Below are 22,197 nucleotides of genomic sequence, written 5' to 3'. Positions count from 1 at the left end.
CGCTTCTCACGGGGCTGGTTTTTATTCAGCCAGTGCCTGTTTAACGGGAGGAAGGAGAAAGACATGACCGGGGATCGCAAGGGAGCCGGGCGGCGTGAAGGAAAGAGTTAAGGCTGGAGTCGCCCTCTCTGAAGTGCTCTGTGATGCTGTGCAGTGTTTCAGCCCCCAGAGCCTTCCTCCTCCTCCTCCCTCCGTGTGTCAGAGTGGGGAGGAGGCGGGTTCTGCTGAGCTGTTAAATCCTGAGTGAAGTTTCCCCCATTTCCAGTGGCCACCGTTGTCTGAGGCTGGTTCGGAGCAGGGCTGGGGTTCCCCTGACATTTCTGGGACCGTAGCCAGCCAAGAAGGGAAGGAGAAGAAAAGACGAGAGTTTTACAACTTGCTTTTGTCTGAGTGTGGAGAAAGGGGAACGGGAAGCGTCCTTTTTCTTTTTTTTTTTTCAAACATCACATTCCTGTGTTTTTCTTCAGCCTGGAAAATATATTAATGCTGGTGCTTTCCTCTCTGGAAACAAAGGAGCTAAACTGGACTGAGGAAGCGAGGAGTGGGAAGGAGGCTTGGGGAAGTTTAAAAGAGAGGGACTCAGAGCAGCTGGGAGTTCCCTTTCCTTAAATGAAATCTCTGCCTGTGCGGGTAACCGGCACAGAAAGCAGCCAGACCTGCAGGTAAATGGAGGAGCAGAGATCCCAAAGGAGACTTCCACTCACCTCGTCCCACTTGTCGAGAAGGTGAAGAAGAAAAGAAAGTTAAAAGATACACGAGTAGACGGATGAGCTCGGGGACCTGCTGGGCTGCGTAAGGATAAATCACCAAGCAGCAGCAAAGCTGTATGGCATTGCTCTCCTTTTAAAGGAAAAAGACGTGAAACCTCATCTCGGGAAGGGGAAGTTCCCTGGGAGTGTAAGTCTCCAGTCAAACTCTTGGCTTTCTCCTCTAGTACTGGACCCTTCCTTTCTCTGTGTGTGTGCTTGCGTGTGTGTATGTGAGTGTGAGAGAGAGAAGAAGGATGTGGAGCACGGTGTCCTTTTGGACAGAGTCATGTTACAGACGGATGATCTCATTTTGCATAAAATGATCCATTTTGTGCTTTCCCCCAAACAACCTGTAAACTGTAAAACCACCAGGGCAGGGCTGAGGTGTAACCAGCCCCCTTAAATCACTGAAACTACCTAGCCTCTGCTTTGTGGCCGTTGTTTTGTTTTAATCACTTGTGCGAGATCTCATCATCCTGTTAACATCTAACTTTTTCTCCTCCTCCTCCCCGCAAGCGGATTGCACAATGAACTGGAGGCCAGCTCTCAGCTTGGCCCTGCTGTGGGCAGCGTGGCTAGTGTGTGGCTCTGAGGAGACGGGGAGGCTAGCAGAGAGAGGGAGCCATGGAGCGAGGAAAGCGCCTCTGCCTTACAGGGCTCCGAGCAGCCTCCTGAGAAGGTCTGCAGCATCCCCGAGGAACCTGAGCCTGAATCCCCAACACCCCGTCACAAAGAGGGATTCTTCAGCAGCTCCAAAGGCACCTGCTGGTCTCCTGAAGGAGGAAGCCCGTTCCCACCCCAGGGGCATGGGCACCAGGACAAGACGGATACAGAGACTCACAGCCGCGGCCAAATACTCCAAATCCGAGATGATTAAGGACGAAGGGGTGTCTCCTGCCGCACAGTCAAGGGTGGCACGCTTCCCCTCGGGGTCAAGTTCCCCCAATGTCCTGGCCAGCTTTGCTGGGAAAAATCGGGTGTGGGTGATTTCTGCCCCCCACGCCTCAGAAGGCTACTACCGGCTCATGATGAGCCTGCTGAAAAATGATGTCTACTGCGAACTGGCCGAGAGGCACATCCAGCAGATTGTGCTGTTCCACGAAGAAGGGGAAGAAGGGGGGAAAGTCAGGAGGATAACCAACGAAGGAAAAATCCTGGAGCAGCCACTGGATCCTGCCCTCATCCCCAAGCTCATGAGCTTCCTGAAACTGGAAAAGGGGAAGTTTGGCATGGTGCTGTTGAAGAAAACGCTGCAGGTGGAGGAAAGGTACCCTTATCCAGTCAGGCTAGAGGCCATGTATGAAGTCATTGACCAGAACCCCATCAGAAAAATTGAGAAGCTGAGGCAGAAGGGCTTCATACAGACTTGCAAAGCGGCTGGGGTGGAGGGCCAGGTGGTTGAGGAAGGCAACAACGGGGGCAGCACCCAACCTACCCCTGGCGGTGGACATGTCCAGGTGCCAGCAAGGAAGGAGGAGCCCAGGAGGAGCAACAACCAGCCGACCAGGACCAAAACCCTGAGGAAACCGATGACGACCACCGTGGCTACTCCTCTGCCCACAGTAAGGACCACCACCCTCCCTACCACCACCACCACCACCCGGGCCACCACCCGCGCAGTGACAATGGCGAGCAGGCCTACGACGACCACCACCCCTCTCCCCACCACGCAGAGGACATGGACCACGAAGTCGCATACGACCACGGAGTACCACAGGCCGCCGGCGGCCCCCGAGAGCACCACGCCGCGTGTTGCGGCCTCTGAGGACTTCTACTCACCCGTGTGGAAGGGAAACCGCAGGGACCGGCAGAAACAGCCGGTGGCCACGCGGAAACCAAGCAAAGGTGGCCGGCAGGAGAGCTTCACAGAAGTCCCCACAGCCCCCTCGGTGCACTACACGAAGGCAAGCGTGAGTCGGTTTAAAGATAACCGAACGGACAGGAAGGACTACAACCACAGGGACCTGAACGTCACCCCGGGGCAACACAAGCCAACCAAGACTAAACCGCCAAAGAAGAAGACCCAGGAAAAGATACTGAGCAATGAATATGAAGATAAATATGACCCCAGCAAGCCTGCTAGTCCCCATTTAGAAGAGGAGATTGCAGTGGGCAACGTTCCTTCAAAGAAAGGAAAAGAGTCAAAGAAGCACGAGCGAATGGATAAACCCGAGAAGAAGAAGAAGAAGGACAAGCTGCAGAAGAGTGAGAAGCAGTCCAGGAAGGACAAAGCTGAGAAAAAGAGCAAGCAGGACAAAGACCGCAGCAAGAAAAGCAAGAAGGGGAGCAGGACAGAGAATGAGGATTTCCCCAAGCCCAACAAGAAGCCTTTCTTACAGCCTCCCAGGAAATCAGTGACCGACCTCCTGGAGTATTTTGAAGGCAAAAGGCGGCTCATTGTAAGTAACTTGTTCATCTGAATCTTATTTCATAAATGAAGTCATGTCTCCCTCCTAGTAGGAAAATGAGGAACAAAAAGTTTATGGTGCTTTCACATTATTCTTTTTAGTTGAGTCTAAGACGTCAAATCTCTAGACCTGGAGGATCATTTCCAACAGAGAAGCTTTTGTGGCCTCCTGTTGGAAATCCTATGTACAGTATGAACATATTTCAGACAGGAATTGGGCTAAAACCTTTTCCCAGCCTCTTCCCATAGGCCGCCATATAGCCACCAGATTATTTGGTTTCCAATGGATATGTGGGTTTCGGGATCTGTACAGTTATGATCAATGAAACGAAGGTCCAGCGTGGATTACATCCACTCATCGCTTTGGGGTACTGGCCAATGTTACCACATTTCAGCGCTCAGCGCACCCTGCCAGCTGGCACACCTGGTTTGTATTGGTGCTGGTGTCCTAAAACTGGAAGCGAGCCACGTGCACTTGGCAGTATAAGCGCACGGCTGATGGAGAATATGCACAAAGGCATATGAGCAGATGCCCTGAGGTAGGATTGCTACATTTCCCATTATTTCTCATGGGAATTTGGCATTCACATCCCCTAGATATCTTCGGAGATCCCATACAAACCTTATTTTTTTCCCCCCTGCTGTTTTTATTAAACTATAACTCGATGGTAAGCTTTCAAGTCTCAGAAACTCAGCATGGTCTGGAGTTACTTCTCCCAGGGTTTAAGAGTGTTGTATGTTTTTCCAACTACTTATCTAAAAAAACACTTCACCTGGGACAGGAAACAGTTTTAGCTGTAGTACAAATGTTTTTCCTGGCAGATGGCACATACCCTGAAAGGTACACTTTGAAAAATAGTTATTTAAAAATATTATTATAGGAGCTGCTTTCTTGCAATTATTTCACTGCAAGCTGGCCTCTTTGATAATTATTGTCCAGCTGTCAGTGTCACAACATAATTTTGACTTTGATGCCCCATATTCCCATACAAATAGCTAAGATGCCAAGCCAAGATTTCAACCCCTGGAATGTAATTAATCATTCTGCTGATGATTAACAAACCTGAGTGGAATCTGATTTTTTTCTTTCCCTCCCCATTCTTCCATCTGTAGGGGCTGTGCAGAGCTAGCAGCTGTGAGTGAAGAGCTATATATTTGAAAAATTTGAACTTGACTGAATTTTGCAAATATTGCCTGTTAGTTACAAGTTAATCAATAGTTAACTAAACCAAAAGCTGAGAGAGAAAAACTGCAAGGAAGTTTGGGATCTTAGCCATGTATCTCAATGTTGTGGCTTCCAAGAATATGTGCAGCATCATGACAAATAAAAACAAATATGAAATATGCCAAGAGCGGAGCTTACAGATGTCAGACTGTGAATTCATTACACCAACACAGTCCTAGAAAGTTAAAGGCTGGTCTGAAATTTGAACCTTCTGATACTAGGCCACCTCTCAGCTGGATCTCCAAGAGAAGAGTTGCACAATCTCAGGCTGTCAGACCAGAACTCACTGGGGAGAAATGATAATACCACGCTACACTTTACTTCTCCAGTATCTAGTGTGACCCTCAGCCTGCTTGCCCTGAAGTTTCTTGAAGGATAGGTTTGATTTGATCAACAGTAAAAGCAGTGGCTGAAGCCTGCTGTCTCTTCCAAAGAGCTTTCCAATACTTTAAATACATATACATGCCTATTTGCATCCCTTCTGATCAAGCTGTTCAGTTCACTTAGGATAAGTCCTTCCAGCTGGATGATCTTTGACATTCATGAGTCTTCAAACTCCCTTGCTAAAGAATTAGCCCACAGTGCTCCAGAAGTGCCTCTACCTGAGCTGTTCCCCGTTGCATTGCTATACTATTGTCTTTCAGCCTCTTTAGGAGACCGGCTCCTAAGGACAGTGTTTTGGTCCTCTCCCAGTACAAGAGAATTCGGAGAGACACATGCTTTTAAGCCCTATGCATCACTGTGGATTTCAGACTACAGATTTCATTGTGCATTTCAAACACCTAGAGTTTTGAAGGCTAATCCCGGTTAAGTTCAGTTAATGACAGATATAGGACCCAGCTACAAAACCTGAAAAAGCACATGGGCTTTGAGCCCTGCAGCCCTACCCCTCTATGTTGTTTTGTTGCTGTTGCAGTCTTACTTACTTTGAGAAGTCTTGGCTTAGTGACTTTTGGTTTTGTTTATTTTTCTATGGTGATGAAATGCAGGCTGATGGATTAAATATAACACATACCTGCACACCCATATGCACATACACACACACGCATGCAAGTGCAGGTAGATAAAATGTATATACTGCCCCGGTTAAAACAGTCCTATAACAAAGCTTTGATACGAAATTTGCTTTGCCTCTTAAATGTTCCCTGCTTTATTCTACAAGGCTTGATAAAGCAGCTCTACTTCAGACTTCACTGTGTGCTTATGGCCACTGAAACTAAGCGGACAATACAAACCAATACTCTGGTTTTAATCTCAGTCCTCAAATCTTTTTCACAATCCTTTGTTTATTTGAAGTATTTCTCTGCAATTTAAATGCAATGTATTACGTGCTATGGCCCAGAAATCAAATCTTCTTTGTGCCCAATTCTTGTTCACTCTCATGTCCCAGTGCTATAGCTATGGCAGGGGGCCTTTCTGTAAACTAGAGTCAGATCTTTTAAGCCCATAAATGCTGCCTACATTTCAGTCCATTGATGAGCTGGATTTATAAGGAGTGTATCATAAAAATTAGCCTTCAGGCACTACAAACTTAAGAGGGTAGCTAGGAGACAACTGCACCTGATACAGACTGAAGCATAAGTCTGTAATTGAAGGATGCTGGTGATTTTTTATGACCCAAAACCATAAAATTCAGATTCCACTCCCTTTGTGTTTGGGGAATTGGTGGCAGGCACTTGATTGCAGTTCACTAATGCAAGTTAGGATGTTTAGGTTGCTAGAGCTGGGGCTTTCCTCCCCACCTTCAGCTGGAAACAGCTGCATAGACTACTGCATATTGTGACACACACACACACCTTCCTTGGGATGTTTGAATCCTAGTCACTGATAAAGGATCCGAGTTGCGTGCTCTACAATTTTTAAGTCTCTGTTAAGAGACTTTGAAGTGAATAGAGTACTATAGAGTTATATAAGTATTCATGAAGCCCTAGTTGTATTTGCACTGCGATAGCCAAAATAGACACAAGGAACTCCCGCTGTGAGTGAGTGGGGGGAATCCTAGATTTGTTGCACCTCTGAAGCCCTGAGAAGGCAAGGAATAATAGGAGGGTACATGGTTTTCTGTAAAACCTAGTGCCATTTCTTCTACCAGTATTGTGGAGACACAGATGAGCTAGTGCCACTAACTGGCCATGCTTCCTATGGCTTTCCTGTGACTGCCTGGACACCTTTGGGACAGCTCCATGGAAAACAAATCCCAGTTTGCAGGCAATGACTAGTTCTCCTTCAGTGAAATAGTCACCTGTTTCATTCCTTATATTAAACAAGCTCTTTTTTCTCTGCCACCAACCAGCTGATCACGACTCCCAAGGCGGACAACAACATGTATGTTCAGCAGCGAGACGAATACCTGGAGAGCTTCTGCAAGATGGCAACGAGGAAAATCTCAGTCATTACAATCTTTGGCACCATGAACAACAGCAGCATGAAAATTGACCACTTCCAGCTAGGTTCCGTCTTTTTTTTATTAATTTCTTTCCACCTTGTGGGCACAATAGCAGATAGCAAAGGGAGAAATTTCCCCATCTTGGGTCAAGATCTAAGCAAGACTATTTGTTGTGGTATAGCAGCACTTTCAAACCCATTCTTCCTCTTCCATGCTGACTACCCCCACTTCGTATTTACGTAAGTGCCTCTGGTATTTTCCATGCTTGGGCTTCCAGTGCTGTAACTTGAGCACCTCCAGCTTTCTTTGTGGGAATTTATAAAAACAGTAGAACAGTCAAACAGTGAAAAGGCCTAAAAATGTGATGAGGGCATGGGACAGAAGGTGGAAGTTAGGCTCAGTTCTACCAATAACTAAAACACCAACCTCACTGTCTAACTGAATGGGTGTCCTAACACAACTCTACCATTGGTTTTGCAGTATGTTTGACATGGGTGGCCTATAAAGTAAACATACTTGCTAGCATGTTTTAAACACTGTTTAAAGAAACTGGCTATTGTCACGAAGGAGAGGAGGCTGGCGACAGAAGAGGCTGAAGGGAAACGTTTGAGGTTATATTCAGAATGGCCCAAGCTAATCCTGTTTTGAATATCAATATTGTTACCTCCCTGTCCTGCCATGTAACATTTTCTTATGCCTTTTCTCTCCTTACAAAGAGGTGGAAAAAGATGAATTTTGTGGAGGCACACTAAACGCAGGACAGAGAGAGAAGTGTGCTAGGTAGACCCCTTGCAGTGAGTTCTTTTCCTGCCCAGGATCAGCTTCTCTAGGCCTAACAGCTGATTGTGAGATGTTGACAGAGTGAGCATTCTCCACCACAGGAGAGGTCCAGGCACATTTTCCCTGTTTTGCTAGTGAAGAGGTAGGAGATTTCAGCCATAGTCTCTAGGTATGCACAACCTTACAAATTTGCACCAGCATACCTGAATATTTACCATTTAATTGTTTAGGATTTTAATTCCTACAGCCTCTCTTTACCCGTAAAGCAAGACACCCATGGGTGTGACTGCTAATTGCTGCCTGTCCCAAAGAGGTTAACCTTTGGAGGCACTGTAAATCAGAGTATGCAGGTCTTGCAAAGTAGCTCATTCAGACTTCTCTACTACTGCTTTCTTTACATGGATGTTCCCGTATCTACAGATGGCACAGAGCATCTACCTCTCTTAGGTAGATGAAAATCTACCTAAGACTACCTGAATCTACCTGAAGATCTTAGGTAGATGTCTTTGAAAACAACTGGTGTCGGTGCTCAGGTCCTGGGGAAACACCCACCAAAACCAGCAAGAGCTTTTCCTTTAATTATGGTGGGGTTTGGACAAAGACTGCAGGTCCAAGTCCAGCAAAGCACTTAAGCTTAGGTATCTCTTGAAGCATGTAAACAGTCCTATTGCTGTCTACATCTAATGGTTAATACCAGCTTAAGTGCTTTGCTGGACCAAAGCAAAGGAATAGTATGAGAACTACTCACTTTGCTTATAATTCGTCACATCTTTCCTCTGGAAGTTTGTTTGGTTTTCCCAGACCTTGGGAAGAGATGTGAGATGAAATGAAAAGCTTAGGACCACATGATGCTCCCATCAACCGTCTCTCTCGGGGTATTTCAGGTCTGGCATATGACCAGCCAGAAAATTACCGAACTATGCCTGGCTTCCAGCCATGCCTCCAACATCTCAGAGGGGACCTAATTGGAGAGCAGCAGACTTGTGTCCCTGAACAACAGGGAGTCACATATCCAGCCAGAACGTCCGTTCGTGCACCTCCTTGACAAATCTGGAGTGGCACAGGATTTTCCACATCAGGCCAAGGTTTCTCAAGGTCACTTTTTGTGTACCTAGACCAAGCTGTCTGTCCGTGGACTTTTTAGGTTTATATATAGCTCCAGGCTGGCTAATGAACAGGCATGCCCTCTGTCATAGACCATGTCAGAGTGACAGGCCCTTTCAGCCTGTTCCAAACTTAACTTACACCCAAACTTTCCCCAAACCACACAAACGTGTGTAAGAGAGGAAATCTCATAGGAGGAATTAACTTGTTAAAGAAAAGCAGGATATAAGCAGGGTATAAGTTAAACTTTACATGAAAACTCACCTTACATTTTTGCTGAGAATGCCTGATCATGAACTTTTAAAAAAGTTTAATTAATGCAAACACCTTTCTAGACCCCCAGAAAAGACTTTCCACCTGAAATTTCAAATACATTTAGAAACAGTTAATGAAAGAGCTTATTAACACTGTTTGGCCTAGATCAGCTCATCCTGAAGCCAAAGAGCATCTCCCAGTTCCCCACTGGAATGACAGAAAAGCTGAGAACTCAGTGCAGAGTTCTCTTCACCCCAAATCGTCCTTTTGGTCTCTTTCCCCAGCTCCTGGGAACTGGGTTTTAGCGAACTAAACAGCAGCCCCAGGCTAGAATACACCCACCCCATAACCAAAGCCAGCACCCAGCCTATTAGACCACTGCACTGCCACGACAAATTGCTGAATCTGCAACCTCGTTTGAACTTTTTTGTAAAGAGTAACTCGTCTTCCCATGTCTAGCTGCTAAAGATGTACAGAGAAAAATTTCTGCTCTTTCAGGGACAGTTCCAGAAACAGCAGAGAAGATTTTGCAGGTGGTATCAGGCAGTCCCAACACTGTTGTTACTTAGGCTGACCCCACATCCTTTATGACAGTGAAGGATGGGGACAAGTAATTAATTGGAAAAATATTAGATTTTCTAGTTTAATTTATTTTTTTCCTCCCCAGAAATCACTTCCAAGTTTGCAAGGCAAGCCAGTCCTTGTGGCTTTTTTCCCCAAAAACATTTTTCTCTGTCATTCTTGTAATTTAATTTTCTTTACGCTGTGTTGAAAGACAATCTCACAACAGTGCAACTTGAGTGCTGTCTTCATGTTGATATCTACAGTGTTTAAAGCAGAATAATGCCATGGGTCAGTTTGTGTAAAGTACTGCACCACAGTTGTTTTCCATCGTGTTTCACACTAATTCCTCTTACATTATTCTACCTCCATAGAGGCCAATTGGATAACCCTGATTCTGCTTTGGGAGGAATTTGCAGGCATTAATATGAATTTTAGTCTATGTTGTAATAGTCATGCTTGATTCAAGTAAGGTGTAAATCTTGTTTATGAAGCATTGATGCATGATTTACAGATATTTTTAAAACTGAATAACCAATTAGCACATCCAGCAACACATCTCATGTGGGATTTACAACACTGCCTGTAATTCTTTACAAAACTTTCAGCTGAGGTACATAAACCCATGTACAACCATATAAATTATGCCTACAGCATGATTACTTACTATAACCAAATTGCAACATTTGCTGTTTTGTTTCATTTTTCTGTAAGAAGCGGGTCCAAAGTATGAAACCTAAAGGGCAGTTTCTGCTTTGGACATCTTCCCAAAGATGTAATTCAGAAGCTCCATCCAGCCTCTTACACAGATTAGGCCTATTGCAAAATTTGGATCAGATCAATATGCTCCTGGGGACTGTGGATGTTTAGAAAATAGCTTAAAATTCCCTATTGTTTAATGAGTCAAATATTGTCAAAATATACATATGTTCTTGAAAAAGTATTTTCTGCTGCTGTATGCTCAACTCAGATGTCTGCTGGTGCATAATGGTAGGGCAGGGGATGGGAAAGTTGGGCCTCTGGATCCCAGCTCTTGACCGGCTGTGGTGTCTCTGTTTGACTTCAGGCAGGTCACTTACGCCAGGGCTGGGATTGTTAAGTGTGGATATGAATATTTATAACCCGGAGCTGTCACAGGGCATAAACAAGTAACATTTGCAGACAGCTCTCCGGCCCCCAGGTGACAGGGTGCTTCATTTCACTTTTTGTGTGACTTAGCCTGGCTTTAGCTTTCCAGGCACACAGTTTGATACAGAGGCCAGTTCCAGCACTGTCACAGTTGTACAGTGCTGTGCTGGGTGCTGAGCTGACGACATGGAGGCTTTCAGGACTTGGCCCTAATGCACTCTAAGGGAAGTAAGGAACCTCATTACCTCCACAGGCTTGTCTTGTACACGTTTCAAATCTCTGTCATATGTCACACAGCTCTAACTTTACAAATATATACTGAGAATTTCTTTTGGTATTTATTTGCCACCAAATGATGGCAAATCATTTGAAAATGGTGAAATGGGCGAAATTTTGGAGTGATCAGATTAGTGAATTTTCATGTTAAGCATAGGAAAAGAGCCATAAAGTTTTGAGTTAAAAATCTTTTCAAATATTTGGTTCTTATCCATCTGAACAACTTGGAGATTTAATAACTCTGTAATTTTCAAAATGAAATTACAGTCTGCTTTTTTTCCAAGCCTGTCCGAATGTTTTCTTAGGGTAGAGCAACGAGTATATACAAAATCATTGCAAAATCATTGTCAAAGTGATGTTTTTTTCCCATTAGGATACTAGAATGGGAAATTAACATCAGCAAGCAGTTGGAGGAGTGCCACAGCAGGGTATTTGTGGAGACCTAAAGAGCTAGAGCTGCACTATTCAAGATACATAAAACATTTTCTGGTTGCTTGTAGTCACTAAACATCCCGTCATTTTTTAAGACTGGAAGACTCTCTAGAGTCCTGGCCAACTTTAAGCTGTTCTAACTATATTTTACTGACCCAAATTCTCTATGCTGTTTCATTTGGATGTGGTGCTTTCCAGCTCCTGTCCTAAACTGTCAAACAGTTTCTATTTTCTACTGCAAAAGTGGCTGCATTTCAGGAGCTGGAGAAATGATTAACACATGCATATAAATGTATAAATACATCTAAAACATCTTACCAGAAAAGAGCAGGCAACTAACATTTTTCAAAAGTAGAAAAGCTGAATGCTGTAACACATATGCCCTAGGGAAAACTGATTTTCTGACAATACTGGGATTAAAACCTGGCAGCTAAAAGCCACAGTGCCATAGTGGTGGTTTTGAAGATCTTGCCAGGGCAGTGGGAAGAGGGCTTCTGGAAGATGAATCTCCCCCTTTCTTTCAAGGTGAAATCGAAGTCAGCATGCTGTGCACTTCCATGACTATTTTTATTTCTCCTGTTTTGTATTAAGATAATGAAAAGCCTATGAAAGTGATAGAAGATGAAGATCTTGTGGATCAGCAGCTTATCAGTGAGCTGAGGAAAGAGTATGGGATGACCTACAATGACTTCTTCATGGTGCTGACGGACACTGACATGAAAGTCAAGGTGAGGGTTTTGACTTTTGGAAAGAAAAGGCGTTAGAAAATATGAAAATAAAATACAGGAAATTATAGGCTTGCATGTCAGGCGCATAACTGAGTGATGCAGAACTTTGTCATTGCTGGGCGACAAGAGAAAGGACAGTAAGAGAAATTTTCAGGAATCAGCTGCCTTCGTGTTCTGCAGATGAGAGATTTCAGGAATTGTGGTTTTCTGCTGGGATGGTGAGTCGACACCACAAGGACAGGCTAGGAGTCTCTGGCAGAGGGATTTAATGCAGTACGTGGTGTCCTAAAACAGCATGGTTGATCAACAAGATGACAACATATTGTATATGGACAATGCTCTAGCTGAAGGGCCCTACAAAAGAATATATTGACAATTTGTTGCCTGCAATGGCCTGCCCTTATCACGTTGGACAAGTACTCACAATATGTCACTTCCAAAGAAGAGTCTGACTGCTAAAATAAGAGTATTTCCATGATTTATAACCTGTTCTAGGCCTTGTTACCTTGTGTGTAAATGGGGATATCCTGCTGTGCTGTGATACATGCAAAATGACTGCTACTCTGTGCATCCTTTCTCCATTTGTTCTTCTTGCTTAACAGCAATACTATGAAGTACCCATAGCAATGAAGTCTGTGTTTGATTTGATCGACACCTTCCAGTCAAGAATTAAAGACATGGAAAGACAGAAAAAAGAGGGCATTGTCTGCAAAGAAGATAAAAAGCAATCCCTTGAGAGCTTCTTATCCAGGTATTACCTTCTGCTCTTATCTGCTATTAGTTCCAATTTCTGTTTTACTGGAAAAATACCTATCCAACTACTTTTACAATTTTTAATATAGATTTCTCCATATTAACAGCATTAAGCAAGTACAGAGATGCAGCCACAGCACAATGCGCTCTTGCACAGAGCACTAGAAGTCAGTATGCACATTGTATTTCCTGACTGACTGCACATTTTTTGGATGCTAACTTTCTATATCTTGCTTCCCCCACCATGACATGGAGATAATAGCACTGATTTGCATTAGAATGGCAAATAAGGATTAATTCACAGATGTCAGCTCAGTGTTTTGAATGAAGCACAGTGTTGATATTTCAACCATTAACCACGACAATCACATTAATCCCATTCTAATCCCTTCCATGGAGCTTGAATCAGTAATTAATTCTCTGTAACTTCCTTCTTATCCAGCTTGAGATAACAGTTGGTCTTTGCCAGTATTAGTCATATATAGTATTAAAGGTCTTGCAGATGTCTCTTGTAAAATGTCTGAGGCCTTCTGTAGCAAGACAGTTTTGTTTATGCAGTCTCTATATGCTGTGTTACTGCTCTACCTGTGAAACCTAAATACTGGGAAATAAACATGTCTGGACTGTGGGAAGATTCAGATTCAAAGAACAGCTGTGCAGCTATGGCCCTCTCTGTTAAAGGGTAATTTACATAAAATTTCGGCTACCTCATCACTGCAGGCTTTACCTGCTACTACTGCATCCTCCTCACCTAATATCAAAATCCTTGGGGGGTACACTTTTAATGCCATCTGGCTATGCAAATAATCGAGACAGCACGATGTGGTACGACTTGAGGGCGAATGGAGCAACAGGCAAATGAATAGGTTGTTGGTTCATAAACATTTTAAAATTCGATGGCCACTTCAATGAAAAGAGAACATTTAAGATGTACCCCACCCGCCTCACCACCTCCTGTTTAGGTCTCAGTGATTCATCTTCAAGACCACCAGGAAGAACCACAGTTTGGAAACAGCTGCCCAACACAAGAAAGGGCTTGTATGCTGGGAAGTGGCAGCTCCCAAACCCTTCTTAGCTTGCAAACAGCCCTGGTAATAAACACACTAGAAAAACAGGCAGGAAAAATGCAGAGTGGTACATCTATAAACAGAACTGCCACTGCATAGAATACATCTGCTGTCTGTGAAATAGGCATCAAGTATCGGGTGGACTTCACTAGCCACGATAACTGGGCAGATCCCCAGCAAGATTCATTCCAGCTTTGTCCAAGATTATCTTCCCGGCTGAGCAAGGGTCCTGGCATCATCTCCATGGTGTTGCTCATTTGGGAGGTCAGTTATAATAATGCAAACGTTGTTCTTAAAAACCATGGCTGGATTGAAAGAATACTGAGACCTAGAACTCGCTTGAGTAATGCTTAAAAGCCACATGTACCAGCAGGAAATCCTTGAGTTTTGGGGGAGAGAGTCTTCCTGTAGTCCCAAGACACCGTCTGTGTTGCTCTGGGCTCACAGAAGAGAAGGGAATGCAAAATAAGGTGGAAGAACAGGGTGCACACAGGGAAGGATCTGGCACATTTGCCAGGACAGGAGTATTGTTCAGATGTGTGCTCAGATGTCAGGAATAAGGCATAAATCTGTACATTAGTATTAGTAAACTAACAGCTGTGAAGGGCCAACTAAATTAATTTCTCGGTAAGATGTGACCCCATACAAGCACACCAGGTATTAGGCTTGTCTGGGGCATGAGGATAGACAGCTTGAATGATTCTCCAACCTTTTCAGCTCTATGTATCTACAAAACAGATATTCAAAAAATAGAAAGTCATCATTAGAGTATCTTAAAGCAGCTCACAGGCAAGACATCATTCTGATTTATGCCCTAGACAAAATGTGATCCAATGTTTGAAGTCTCAGTCCTTGTTTATAGACAGACAGGTGTTTTTGCTGTACAAAATACCACAAAGATTTTTTCGCATGCTTTCAAAATAATAAGAAAATTTCTCTCTTTTCTTCACATAACATATACGACTCTTAATGCTCCTCATTCCTATTCGCATATACGCATGCCCATGTTTCTTACTTGTTCCTCCTGGACAAGATTAAAATTTGCTTTTTCAAGCATTTGCTTTTTTAATTATAAAAATACAAGCATCATCAATCAGTCAACAAGACAAAATATTAGTCAGGAGCATCCTCTGCTCTTTCAGCAATTTCTTCTATGACTTTGAGCAAGTCCCACCTTATTTCCTGCTTCTCTCAAGTGGAACAGTGTTGATCCATTGCATTAGCCTTTATTTTGAGATCTTCATTTGGTGCTGTGGAAAGGCAGGCTATTATTGTAACAGGGTAACATCTGCATCCATTTAAAACATCATTTCCTGCTATAAAAATATCCCCGCAGCTTTGCAAATTCCTATAAATCTGATTTATTTAGGTTTAGTGGAGAAGTACCTTGATTCAAAAAAGGGGTTGTTTGGAGAATATTAAATGACTCTGTAGTTAGAATTTTTAAAGGCTTCAAGTGTCCCTGTGGCATCACTTTCCTTTGAGAGTGAAGGTGATACTCAGCGCACAAATTTGGTTAGATGAGACATCCCGGATTAAAGGAAAATATTGCCCTATGGATGCCTTATATACTCACAGGCTCATACTGCCACATATATGCAAACAAGCTTAGATTTAAAAACACACTAAAGGTATTTCGAGCAAATGTGGTGAAGAAGAAAAAGAGGTCAGTGACTATTTACACAGAAGTATGAGTTATGTCTGAAATGAAGATACACCCTAATTCCCAGACAACCCTTGGACTGCAAAATCAATGAGCAGTTCCAGGAGCAGCGAATGACATAAAAGCTAAAGTGTCTAGTGAGAAATTCTACAGGAATCTTTTTTGCACTTGAATACACAATTCTCAGCAGTGTTATATCTACCGAAGGTGGCTTAGAGCAAAGATCAGAAGCTTTGCGGTGTTTGTTTGGCCAAACTGCAGCAAAACTGCAGATGCTTTGAGTTCTGGAGCTGTAAAATTTCAAACAGGCTTTATCCTCTCCCAGTGATGGATGGAACTGGGAAGATCTCCCACCCAGCTGTTACTCAGAAGCTGCGAGAGATCTCACATATCTCAGCCCACACAGCACAGGAAGGCGTTGTGATGGTTCCCTGTTGCCCTCCTTTCTCTTTCCAGGTTCCGCTGGAGGAGGCGGCTTGTGGTGATTTCTGCTCCCAGTGATGAGGACTGGGCTTACTCCCAGCAGCTCGCTGCTCTCAGCGGACAGGCCTGTAATTTTGGTGAGTCAAAGGAAATAATATTCTTGCTCCCCAAAACCACATCCTTTCTGGTGATGTGATGGATTCCTTTGCTCAAGTCTGACACTAGACAATCCGAGGAGTCCGACAACTGGAAAGTTTGCTGTAGCTACTCCAAATATAACTGGAAAATACTGTGCTAAGCAGGTAGCACAGTGCTCTCTGACAGCTAACACCACTAAGCCAAGTGTTCCCTGGAATCCTTTGGGTGAAGCAGAAAGGTGAGCACTCTGAAGCTTCTCTTCAGGCTTACAGTTCAGAAAATCAGGGACACAACCACTTCAGCTTGCGTATCTTCTTACTGAACAAATAAATGATGCAATGCTTTGAGATCCTTTGCAGATCCCGGTAGCCATCTCAGACCTAGGTCAGGTACCAGGGAGATGCGTGGATGTCAGCTGTTTTGTGTTGTTGTTGTTTTGTTGTTTTTTTTTTTTTCTGTCCTGCTCCATTTCTTAAACCTGTAAAAAATCTTAATGGAAGCTACTTCAACCCAGTAACAATCTTTCCAGCCCTCTAACCAGGTACTTAAGATCCAGCTCCATGGTCAGTGGAGAGACAGAATGAAACGTCCTATCCCAAAGCCGTTACTTCAATACATTCCACTTATGCCCTAAGAGAGGTTTGCACAGTGTTACTGCTACGCTGTCTGTTCATTCGTAATCACCTGGCTTCCATTTGGAGTTTCAGCATCATCTGATTTAGTAGCTACCCATGTAAACTGTGTCATGGACCACCAGTAAAATGCTTTCTGAAGAGCAGAACATGACATTAACAGTTAATTCCATCCGCCCTTTGCTAAGGACAGCCTGAAAGAGATCCAGTGAGTTGCTGAAGCATTTGTTCTCAATGCTTTTTCCTAACCAAGTGATGTTCCCAAGCATTTTATCTCCAAGTTGTAAAAACAGTTACAGAAGACTTTGTAGATCACATAGACTCTTACTTCATGAGCAGTTTCTATGGTCCCTAAGGTCTTCAATGCAGAGGCAGAAGTCCAAGCCTTGCTCAGAACAAATGAAAGAAGTGAATGCCTGTCCTAAGCCATTCACTGCAGCGATCTGTGGTGATTATATTGCCTCTAAGTACTTTCCTGCAGTGTGGATGACAAGTAAGAACTTTACCGGTGAACAAAACAGTGCCGAGACATTCTGAATTCGGGGGTGGCTGCTGCAGTTTACTTGTATGTCTAATGTTTGTATCCCTATGGTACTGAACGACATCAAGTGCTGTTGTCCTTGGGATGAGCAACTCTTTCTCATGGAGGACTGCTGAGACTGGCTCCTAATTCAGCAAGCATAACCTGGCTGATTAAACTGAAATCTGCCCAAGAATGTGCATAAAGATTGGGTCTCACTCAAAATCTCCTTTGTTTCCTCCACAGGTCTACGCCATATAACTATCCTCAAATTGCTAGGAGTTGGAGAAGATATTGGCGGTGTCTTAGAGTTGTATCCAATTAATGGTAAGTGACCGTTTCCAGTTTCTTCAGTACGACCCATGAAGAGCATTATGCACTTTGAGTGTTTTTTTTTTTTGCTGTGATTTCTTTAGAGGGATGGATATGACTAGGATTACATTTTTTTTCTTTTTTTCCCGAAACAAACAAACAACAAACAAAAAAAGAAGGCACACAAGCAAACAAGCTTTCTTGGCACAACTGTGCTTAATATTATATAGAATATTTTCAGAATAGAAAAGCCCAAAGATGATCTGGAAAGCATCTCATATCTTTATCTTACCTAAACATACAATCACAAGTATAATCCTCTGCCTGCACTACTGTTAATGACAAAGAAATGTTCATGATCAAGAGTTGGCAGAGCTTATAGAACATATACCTAACACATTCTCTTTTATGGGTCCATCGTTAATCTTCCTATGTGTTTGCATCCCAGCAGACTAATTCAGGCAGCTATTCTTAGGAGAACCCTCTGTCAGGAGAATTTCAGGGTACATTTCAAAGGCAATGCTTTCCTCTACTACCTAATCCCAACGACTACCTATCAGTGAAGATATGAGGACAAGAAGCAACTTATTCATTTCATTGCTATTTTCACAGTGCTGTACATGAAAGCATCTCAGTCCTTCTAGCCCCATACAGGTACAAGTCCAGGCCTAAGAAAGAGTAAGAATAGAGAAAACAGATATGATAACTTCTTTCTTCAACACCTTTGTATTCATTTACTTTTCACTAAAAAACTTCATGACCTTAGTCCTACATGCTAAGCAACTCCCCCCCCCCCCCATCTCATCAATGTACTTTCCTAACCTCCCTTTGAATTCACCTTTGAATTCTCCCTTTGAATACCACCTACACCTACCTGCAAAAGCTCTGCAGATCTGCAAGGCACCTTTTATTTGAAATAAACATGACCCTCTCTGCAGTGGCATTCACAGTTCTGTAGACCTTCACGCAGCCCGTTTGTTTTACGGACTAGAGTCTTGACTGACTTGGTCCTTTCTCATACAGAGTCTATCCAAGCCTATGATTATCCTTACTGCCTTTCTTTGATTTTTTTTCCTGGTTATTCGAGGTTAGAGAATCAGAAGTGTGTGCAGTGTTCAAGATGGACACAAGCAATACGTTTTAATGATAGTCTCTCTTCTTTTTTGTATTATTTTCCTTATAGCTTCTAACGCCTGTTTTGGCTTTTGGCAATTAGTGAGTAGTGAGCAAGCCTTTCAAGGAACTGCCTTTCATAACCCTGCTCTCTTTTAGAACAGCACTAGTCCCAGCACATGCAACTATGAACTTCACTGGTTACCTCCCTCCACTCCAGAAAATGATTATACATTATTCCTACCTTCCAACCATATTATCAAAGTTTCTTTTGAAGTCTTCTGGAAATCTGCATTGCTGATACACAGCCAGACTACCTTTAGCTATCTGATTGCTGACCTCCTTTGGGGACCCTCAACAAGTTTGTAAGCACAAAGCCACTTCATAAGAGACTTGCTACTAAGCCAACTTTCTCAGGTTTCTTTCATAGGTGTCCACTGATTCTAATTGTCTTATACTTTCTACCTGCTTACTTGGTACAAGCTTCATGCTTAAAAGCCCAGAGTTCACCAAATCTACACCAGAATGTATGTTTTTAAAGTGGGCATGGCATCTGCCACATCCCATAATTCACACATAATTCCAGTTCAAGACTGAAGCTCCACGCTAACATTAATGACTCAGAGAATTTATCCTGCAATTCTCCATACAATCACGTTTCTATTCCCATGGTTTCTTTCAGTGTGACTGTTTTTGACATATGCCTTCTGCATACATGAACTGGGACTCAAGCCACATGGGAGTCAAAGATATACATGCATGTTGGGTGAGGAAAAGGTGTGCCACACCACAGCAGCTTCAGCCTAGAGGAAAAAGACAAATTTACTAACCCTAACAAAACTGTTAAAAATACAGCTTTGGTTTCTGTGCAGCAGCCTTATGTTTCAGAACCAGGAAATCCTAAGCTGCAAATAAGAATCTTACATTGCCAGCTATTGGACTGTATCCTATCTCACCACTGCAAATTCACTGAGCTACTAAAAATCGTCACTGTTGCCTAACCACAATGTCAACACTGTTTTATGTAATCCCTTTTTTAGGAAGCTCTACTGTAGACCGAGAAGACATTCCAGCTAATTTGGTGAAAGACATCCGAAATTACTTCCAAATTAGCCCAGAATATTTCTCCATGCTTCTAGTCGGGAAAGATGGAAACGTCAAATCCTGGTATCCTTCTCCAATGTGGTCCATGGCAATCGTGTATGACCTGATCGACTCCATGCAGCTTCGGCGACAGGAGATGACAATTCAGCAATCGCTCGGCATGCAGTGCCCAGACGATGAGTATGGTGGGTATGGTTACCATAGCTATCACCAGGGATACCAGGAAGGTTATCAAGATGACTACCGGCACCATGGAAGTTACCACCATGGATACCCGTACTGAAAAGAGCAACTTAGCCTCTGACCGCCCCGTGCCTGTCTTCTAATAGCTATCCAAGCAATAGGTGGCCAGTTGCTGAAAGTTCTTCCAGGCCACCTAGATATCCATGCCTCCTCCTTCCACTGTTCAGTCAAGGGACTCTGGTCATTTGCCTTCTCAAAAATGCAGAAGCCTTTACAGTGAAGCAACTCAAACCAGTAGTATTGAAGCTTTAAACAATAAAGACTCCTTTATATTTTTAATCCTTTATAAACAAAGGGCATCAGCAGTTGCTGTTTGTTTGTATTAAAACCAAACAAAATGTCCCCGCAGCCTCAGTCCATGGACAATACTACAGGGCAGGAGACAAACTGTCCAACAAATACTGCAATGCTCTTTGTAATATTTTTTCTAAGGAGAAAAAAAAAATATTTATTGGAAAGTGAGAATTTTGCATTATGCTGATGAAGACAAGCAAAGAATCACACTGCAGGACTTTCCCAAAAAAAAGGAAATGTTAAGGAAGTAGCATGTGGCAGGTTCTTTAATAATAAAACTTCTTTTGAAATAGCTTGTCTGAAAAGACAGCAACCCTCCTACGATGCATCAGCATTGTAGTTAGCTGACTTTGCCAATGAAAGTAAGAATTTATGGCTATGGCAGGACTTATTCCAATACAATACAATGTAAAGTTCTCTTAATCTCAAAGCTTGCTGCATGGCCATTAATTCTTTTAATTGGGGTTCCTGTTCTTTTAGGTCCTGCCTACCTGGCAGTTAATGAGAGCTAAGTGAAAACACCAACCATACAGTATTGTCTGAAATACAGAAAACTGAAAAGTATTATTTTCCATCAGAAAAAAAAAAAACATTCTCATTCACATATTTTAAACGAGTTGTAACTAGCTCTCTATAGTAATGTTCTTCAGTAAACTATTGCTCTAAACTTCAAATTTCTTTCTACCTCTTCTCATACCCTCCCCCGTAAAAAGAAATCTGGACTAAGTGTTTATAGAATTGTTTGGGTATAATTTGATTTGCTACTAAACCATCTGTATTTCTGCCATGTCTTCTGGAATGGTTTCCTTTTCCCTGGTGCCTTTGGGCATTGGATCTGTTGCACCATGCTACTCCGCTGAAATCAGCTGCAGGAACTCCATGCACAGCTATGCCTCCAATACCACTGTGGTTAGATTTCTAAAACTTAAAGACCCAGCAGCATGATTAAGCACTAGCTTGAAGTGACAGCATCATGCAAACCTTCATAGTGGCACAGCGGTCACTTCTAATGTTTCAGACACACCTGACCATGCACATTTCTTTTTTATAATCTGTGACATGGGTGCACATGTCATGTACGGACGCACCCCTCATGCATATGGGCAACAGGTCACTCAGTTGGTTCTGTCATCACAGCAAAAACACTGGAACATGTACATACTACAACTCAAAATTGGCCAGAGCATGCTCCACAATGTGACATTTATCATTTTACTGTTCCTTTTTTTTTTTCCCCTCTCCTTTGCTTTTTTCAGCTGTGAGGTAATTTGATTTTTTTTTTTTTTTAATTTTATTTTTGAGGGGTGGGGGTAGCAAAATGACACCAAAATGGGTAAAGCAACAGGTTCACCCAAAAGCAGACACTTTCCTCAGGAACTTGATCATAAGAAGTCAGACCCTGCTTGCCTTTTGTAATGTCAGAGAGGCAGACAGATGTCAAGGGGTCACAGGATCTTGTCACTTCTTCCTTGGCAGTACAAAGTCACCCTCCATGCCACCAGGTCTAGGCAGCACAAGACACAGTTCATCTTACCCCTCTTGGATTTGTGAATGGAGCTAACTGGGGGAAGGCAGGCTTTTGACAGACCCATTTTGAGAGGACTGCTGCCTGCAGAGTGCTTCCAAGCATTCCTTTGGTTACAGCACTTCCACAGCTGAAAGCAGTGGACAGGGAAATTAAGAAAGAAATTTAAGAGAAGTGAAAAAAAGAATCACAGAACCAAAAGGTTTCCAGAAGAAAGATCAAGTCCCATAGGTTAGCTTCAGAAAACAAGTACTTACTGTATCAGTGTGTTAAGGTCAGCTGCCTAATTATTTTTGCCTAAAGCAAAAGCAGAGGAAGAAGTACCTAACAGTCACCTCCTGTAAACAAAAGGACGAACTCCTCTGGATTTTCTTTCAGG

The 22,197-nt window shown here is 43.1% G+C and overlaps 1 protein-coding gene across 1 annotated transcript; it reads left to right on the top strand.

Annotated features, from left to right (window-relative positions):
- The first annotated feature begins 245 nt into the window (after positions 1-245).
- CCDC80 (coiled-coil domain containing 80) lies at positions 246-21,080 on the top strand. Its single transcript, XM_068696515.1, has 8 exons — positions 246-897; positions 1,266-3,148; positions 6,675-6,831; positions 11,895-12,031; positions 12,634-12,782; positions 15,971-16,074; positions 17,474-17,554; positions 19,693-21,080. Exons 2-8 carry the CDS (start codon positions 1,277-1,279, stop codon positions 20,037-20,039), a joined length of 2,847 nt encoding a protein of 948 aa, XP_068552616.1. The 5' UTR covers positions 246-897; positions 1,266-1,276; the 3' UTR covers positions 20,040-21,080.
- The last annotated feature ends 1,117 nt before the right edge of the window (positions 21,081-22,197 follow it).

The sequence above is a fragment of the Anas acuta genome, chromosome 1 (assembly GCF_963932015.1).
Source record: "Anas acuta chromosome 1, bAnaAcu1.1, whole genome shotgun sequence".
Lineage (NCBI taxonomy): Eukaryota > Metazoa > Chordata > Aves > Anseriformes > Anatidae > Anas > Anas acuta.
This window is presented reverse-complemented; position numbering and strand designations above follow the sequence as displayed.